Source organism: Cetorhinus maximus, chromosome 16, assembly GCF_964194155.1.
Source record: "Cetorhinus maximus chromosome 16, sCetMax3.hap1.1, whole genome shotgun sequence".
Taxonomy (NCBI): Eukaryota; Metazoa; Chordata; class Chondrichthyes; order Lamniformes; family Cetorhinidae; genus Cetorhinus; species Cetorhinus maximus.
The window spans coordinates 9,404,004-9,410,497 of NC_135894.1; the positions used below are offsets into that span (position 1 = coordinate 9,404,004).

At 40.9% G+C, this 6,494-nt stretch overlaps 1 protein-coding gene across 2 annotated transcripts in view; it reads right to left on the reverse strand.

Moving 5' to 3' along the window:
- Positions 1-1,811, reverse strand: part of gpm6bb (glycoprotein M6Bb) — a 209,140-nt gene extending 207,329 nt beyond the window's left edge. The window contains exon 1 of one of the 2 annotated variants that reach the window (XM_078559356.1): positions 1,607-1,799. In XM_078559356.1, the coding sequence (XP_078415482.1) occupies positions 1,607-1,610 (4 nt within the window). In that variant the 5' untranslated portion in view covers positions 1,611-1,799. Of the gene's footprint in view, positions 1-1,606 lie in introns of both variants that reach the window. The other variant, XM_078559358.1, reaches the window with a different exon arrangement.
- Positions 1,812-6,494: the final 4,683 nt, after the last annotated feature.

Consider the following 6,494-nt stretch of genomic DNA (forward strand, 5'->3'; position numbering starts at 1 on the left):
CCCTTCTGCCTCATTGTACCACAGACATTTCCTTTAGTTTTTTTTTGTTCCCATCCCTCCCCTTCCCCTGCCTCTGTACTTGCTTATAACTTGCTACATCTCTAACTTTTTCCAGTTCAGGCAAAAGGTCATTGACCTGAAACATTAACTCTGTTGCTTTTTCCACAGATATTGCCTAGCCTGCTGAGTATTTCCGGCACTTTCTGTTTTTCAGTCCCTCTAGCCTGCTCTTTTCCCATATCCCTGCAATTTTGTTCTCCTTCAAAATTATCCAATTCCCATCTCAAGGCTATGAATGAATCTGCACCCACCACCCTCTCATTCCTAAGCACATGAGAAACATTCTTCCCCACGCCACCCTCAAGTTATTTTGCCAATTGCCCCAAAATCTCTTCCCTCTCTCATTATTGAAACTTCAGCCCACCTACCCATCCTCCAAAAAGACCGAGAATTAAATACATCATGAGATCATTAAAAGTATTGATCAACAATAAACTAAACCCACAGTACGCTGGGTGTTATTGCAATGCTGTAAAAGGCACTTTGAGATCTGTGGTCACAGCCTATCTGAAAAAAAAGTAATCAAACATGGAACAGTGGAGTAGAAAATCATATGGCTTCTGTCAAATAAGTAATAAACTTATTAGTAGATCAAAAAAAGCACAAAATCCAGCAGGACAATGTACAAATATTTTCACACACAAGGCTTCGTGATAATTCAAACACCAATTGTGCATTCATGCAGATTCCTGTTGTTCTTAATAAAAGTTGTTCTGGAATCAGAACACAATAAGTATGAAATCCAAGATTATCTTGCCAGACACATCTCTTTCAAAGCATATCCTGTTGTATCACAGCTGCCACAAATCAGCACTCTGTTTCACATCCTTATCAAAAACACATTTTTAAAATATATTACTTTTGCTTTTAGATTATAAATGAGTTTGATCAAAAGCATCACAAAGTGTTTTGTAAACTCTCTGATCTGGAGCTGGGGACTTGTGAATTGAGTTGCGTTTGATGAAAGACCCTTTAAATCAAAAAAAAAAGAAATCCTTGCAGACAAAAATCAGCCAGCAAATTTATTCCAGTCCGCCTGACTCATTTATCCCACATACAGGCAGAGTCAGCTGGAAATACTTTCATCTCCTGCATTAACACAGCCAGGGTTTCACTGCAAATGGGACTAGACGATGGGCTCTCCCCCCAGGTATATTCCAGAGGTTCCAGGTGTTGCTTTCACACTCAGCCCGAGAGGGGGTGGGGGGAGGCAAACTTTGCAAATCAACTAAAACTTGGGCTGCACAACAAGCGGGAGAGGAGCAAACCTCCCCCCACCCAGCTCTGGGACGTAGCAATATAAAGTTACATTAAAGTCCTGCTATTATTCCAGCAACTTTTTTTGTTTAAAATCCCGAGTAACGGTCTGTAGGGGTTTTATTCCCCTCGCAAAAAAAGCCTTTTTCCAGTTCACAGAGGGGGAAGGTTCCTGACTGCAAACTTCAGCGCTTCTGCACACACACACACACAGACACAGACACACATACACAAAGGAGGACAGAAAGCTAACTGTACAATGCCGCCCTGCCTGTGCGAGTGTACTTACCCATCCTGGTCAGCTTGCAAAGGCGAGTTTGGTGGAAGGTGGTGGTCCTGCTCCTGTTGCTGTTGCTGCTGCGCTCTCCCTCTCTCCCTGTCCCTGTTGTGTGAGGCTGAGGTCGGGGCACATACACACACACACTCACTCACACACACACACACAAGAGAAAGAAAGGCTGGCTGACGTCAGGCTCCCTGCTGTAGAGAAGGATTAAACAAAGTCAACAAGAACCCAGCCAAGTATTGAAGGGTTAGGGTTAGGGGGAGGGGGGGGGAGTGGAATATTACCAGGGTAACTAACCCAAACGTGCAGGAACAAAACGCTTTCCCAATAAATAATAGTGTCACTCATAGAGTACCCTGGCCTAGCAAGGAACAAGGACTGCTGGCAGAAGCTACATGTCACTTAGACAGTTCCACTGAACACAAATACGATTCTGCCAATGATTTATTTTTTTTTAAAAACAGTAAACCTTTTGGGATGTTGATAGCAATAAAAATGCTGTACTACTGGGGATTAGTCTATCTGTGGTCAACTATAGATGCTTAAAATAAGATTTCTGATGCAAATGCATTTCACAGTTTTGCCTCATGGTATGTACAGATTTCTCCTTCCTCGACACTTAGTTTCAGAAAAGCTTAATTTTACATAAAACTGCCCACAACAAAATCACCAAAGGGTCCATGGTTTCCCTAAATGTATATATTTAAAATCTTGTATTTACACATTTATTTCTACACAAATTTACTTCCTTTTGTCAACTTTTCAATTATCAAATTTTAAGTCTACCCTTATAGTTGCAAGCGTCTATGTAAACTTGTTACATTATGACTGTCAGTGTTGATGTGCAACACCTCAACTTTGTGTCTCCCAATTCCTCAATATGTACTACAGAAAAACATCTATGTTCCAGCAAACTCTACTACTCCTCATTAATACTTAGATTAAAGTTATTGAACTATAAAAGTGTAGAATGCAGAAGAAGGTACATTAAGATTTTTAGGTCTTTGCTAGAGCAATATAAATCTAACCCCACACTCTACACCCTCCCCACAAACTGTTTCCTGCAAGTATACAGCCAATTTACCTTAAAGTTTGCAATGGTCTCTACTTCAGCCATCTCTGTGATAAAAGTATTTTATGTTTCAAGAACCTGTGAAATAAAGAAATTGTTCTTAATCTCTCTCCCTTTTCACTCTCTTGGTGACAATTTTAAATTGATGACCCTTCATCATTTCTCAATTATTATAAACAAGCCTCCTCTATTCACTCTATCAAAAGTCTTCATAATTTAAAAAAAATTGTTTAATCTCCTCATAGTCCTCACTCTACCAAAAATAATCTGACATCTTAAGTCTCTACTCATAACCATTGCTTTCCATCCCTGGTATCATTCTGATGAATCAACAAGAAGAACATCTGGCATTTATACAGCACCTTTAACAAATTAAACACCGCAAGGCACTTCACGGGTGTATAATCAGGCAAAAATGTATGTTGAGCTTAGCAGGAGACATTAGGACAAGTGATTATAAGCTTGATCATGAGGTAGTTGCTCTATATACAGCTTAATTATTGTCTATTATAACTTCATCATTACGTCTCTACTCAAAACCCAAAACGCTATTAGCCTTTTTTTTAAACAGATGTATTTACCTGCACTGATACATTTGGACAATGTTCTAGATAATTGTTAAACTTAAAGTGACTGTTCATCCAGCATTTTTCCATAGAGTTCATATTCCACTGCTTGTCTTTCCTCCCAAAAAGGATTACCTCACGCACACACACATGCACACACACACAGAGACACACGTGCACAGAGACACACAGATGCATTAAAATGCATCTCCCATTCCACTAACCTGCCTGCAGTTCCTTGAAATATTTGACACTCCTCCTCACCAGCTGAGAGCCCCCTATTTTTGTGGGAACAGAAAATTTTTGAATTTGTACTCCTTATTACCAAGTCCAAATCACCTCCAATTACCAAGAACAAAATTGGACCCAGCACCAGCCTCTGGGTTACATCACTTCCAACCTTTTCCCAATCAGAGCAATGGTCATTAGCCCTAACTGTTTCCTTTCAGTCAACCAACTTCCTACACATACTACTACATTCTCTAATATCATATGCCTGGATTTCCTGACAACTCTCTTGTGAAACATCAGCGCAAAGGGCTTCTGAAATTCGATCTACACTACATCTTAGGTACTCACTTTATCTACCCAATCAGTCACCTCTCCAAAAAGTTCTAGTAAGCAAATACGATTTGCTATTATTCATGCTGGCTGCCCTTAATTAACCCTTGCATTTTAAATATTCTAAGAGGTTGACTACAACTGATGTTAGATTAGTTGGTTTATAGTTACCTGATTTATCATTTTCTCCCGGGCTATTTTCCAGAAAGATTGGTAAATTGTGGTCAGAGCTGCGGACTCCAATTAAATATCAGGGAAAGTGAAGACATTGGCTTTGGATCCTCACCATAAACTCCAATCCATCCCTCTCACTGGCATGTCAGACTGAACAAGACTTTTCACAGCCTTGGCATCATGTTTGGCACCGAGCTGAAATTCCATACCCATATCCTCTCATTCAGTAAGATCATTTCTGTCATTGCCCAACTGCTGCTCAGCATCCAAGATTTTGTTATCTTCAGACTCGACTATTCCAATGCTCTCCAGGTGGATCTCCCATTCTCCACCCTCCATGAACTTATCATCTGCTGGTATACTAGGTCTTACCAAGTTCCATTCACTCATCACCCCTGTTGATCTACAGTGGGTACCAGCCCAGCACCTAAATTTTAAAATTTTCATCCTTGTGTTCAAATGCTTGTATGGCCTCACCTCTCCCTATCTCTGTAACCTCCTCCGGTTCCATAACTCTGAGAACCTACATTTCTCCAACTCTGGCCATTTGTGCATTTCTTACTTTCTTCACTTCGCCATTGGTGGCTGTACCTTAAATTGTCTGGCTCCTAATCTCTAGAATTCCCTCCCTAAATCACTCCACCTGACTCCTTTAAGATGCTGCTTAGAACCATCTCTTCTACCAAGCTTTTGGCTAACTGCACTAATGTCTTATTCTTTATCTCATTGTTAATTTTTTTCTGGTTACACTCCTGAGAAGCACTTGGGGAAATTTTATCATGTGAAAGGTGCTATATGAATGCAAGTTGTGGTTGTTGAATGGTTCTATCCCATTTACTTATTATATTACATTTTATATGCTTATGAAAGTTTCTAACTGTGTCCTTTTATACTATATGAAAGTTTTTTTCCATTTTCACTAAAAGCCATTTTAATCTTCCAGTATTTATTTGAGGTCCTTAGCTTCTCTCAAGCCTGGGCTTCAACTCCATATCTTTGCCAAGAGCAGTGACTATCAGCTAAAGCAGGTGTTGTAGTTTGACTGTGTGGCCAAACCCCAGAACATGTGAGGAAAAATTTATACTAGACAAGTGATAGAATGCATCACACTGAGTCACTAGCATAATACAAGGGAATAGTAGGGTGGTGGTAATAGTTTCTGAACTAGTAATCCAGATTAATGTCCTAGAGACAGGTGTTCAAATCCTACCATGGCAGCTGGGGAATTTAATAAATCTGGAATTAAAAAGCTATCTCGCTAATGGTGACTATAAAACTAATGGACTGTGGTGAAAACCCATCTGGTTCACTAATGCCCCTAGGGCAAGGAAAGCTGCAGTGCTTACCCAGTCTAGCCAAACTCGCAGCCATGTTGACTTTGAAAAGGCCTGATGAGCCAGTTATATCAAACTGCATACAGAAAAAAAGTCAAAAAGGAATAAAATAGGACGGATAACCCGGCACTGACCTAGAACATATCCTACCCAAGTGACCCTGCAAAGCCTTGCACTCTAACATCTGGGAACTTGTGCCAAAGTTGGCAGAGTTGTCCTACAGACTTGTCAAGCAGCAGCCTGACATAGTCATACCCATGCAATCATACCTTACAGCCAATGTCTCAGACTTCTATATCCCATCACTATTCCATTAGCAGGACAGATCCACCAGAGGTGGAGGCACATTGCTATACATTCAGGAGGAAGTGACAATGGAGTCCTCCATATTCATTTAGGTCTCAAAGTCTCATGGGATCAGGTCAAACATGGGCAAGGAAACCTCCTGCTGATGATCATCTACCCTCCCTCAACTTATGACTCAGTATTCCTCTACATTGAACACCACTTGGAAGAGGCACTGAGGGTAGCAAGGGCGCAGGATGTTCTCTGGGTGGAGGACTTTAATGTCCATCAACAAGAGTGGCTTGGTTGTATCACTACTGACTGAGTTGGCTGAGTCCTGAGGGACATAAGTACCAGACTGGGCCTGAGGCAATTGTTGAGAGAGCCAACACAAAGGAAAAAACCTATTTGACTTCACTCTCAATCATGTTGCCAATGCATTTGTCCATGAATGTATTAGAAAGAGTGAGCACTGCACAGTCCCTGTGGAAACAAAGCCCTGTCTCTAAACTGTAAGCATCCTTAATCGTGTTGTGTGGCACTACCACAGTGCTAAATGGATTCAGAAAAGATCTAGCAACTCAAAACTGAGCATCCATCGGGTACTCTGGACCAGCAGCAGCAGAATTGTATTCAACTACAGTCTGTAACGAGGTGGCCCAGCATATGCCTCATTCTACCATTACCATCAAGCCAGAGGACTAATCCTTGTTTATTGGGAAGTGTAGAAGAACATGCAAGGAGCAGCACCGGATGTATATAAAAATAAGGTACCAACCTGATGAAATTACAACACGGGGTTATGTGCATGTTAAACGATGGATGCATCATGCAACAGATAGAGCTAAACAACCACAGATCCAATGGATCAAATGAAAGCTCTGCATTCCGTTAGATCC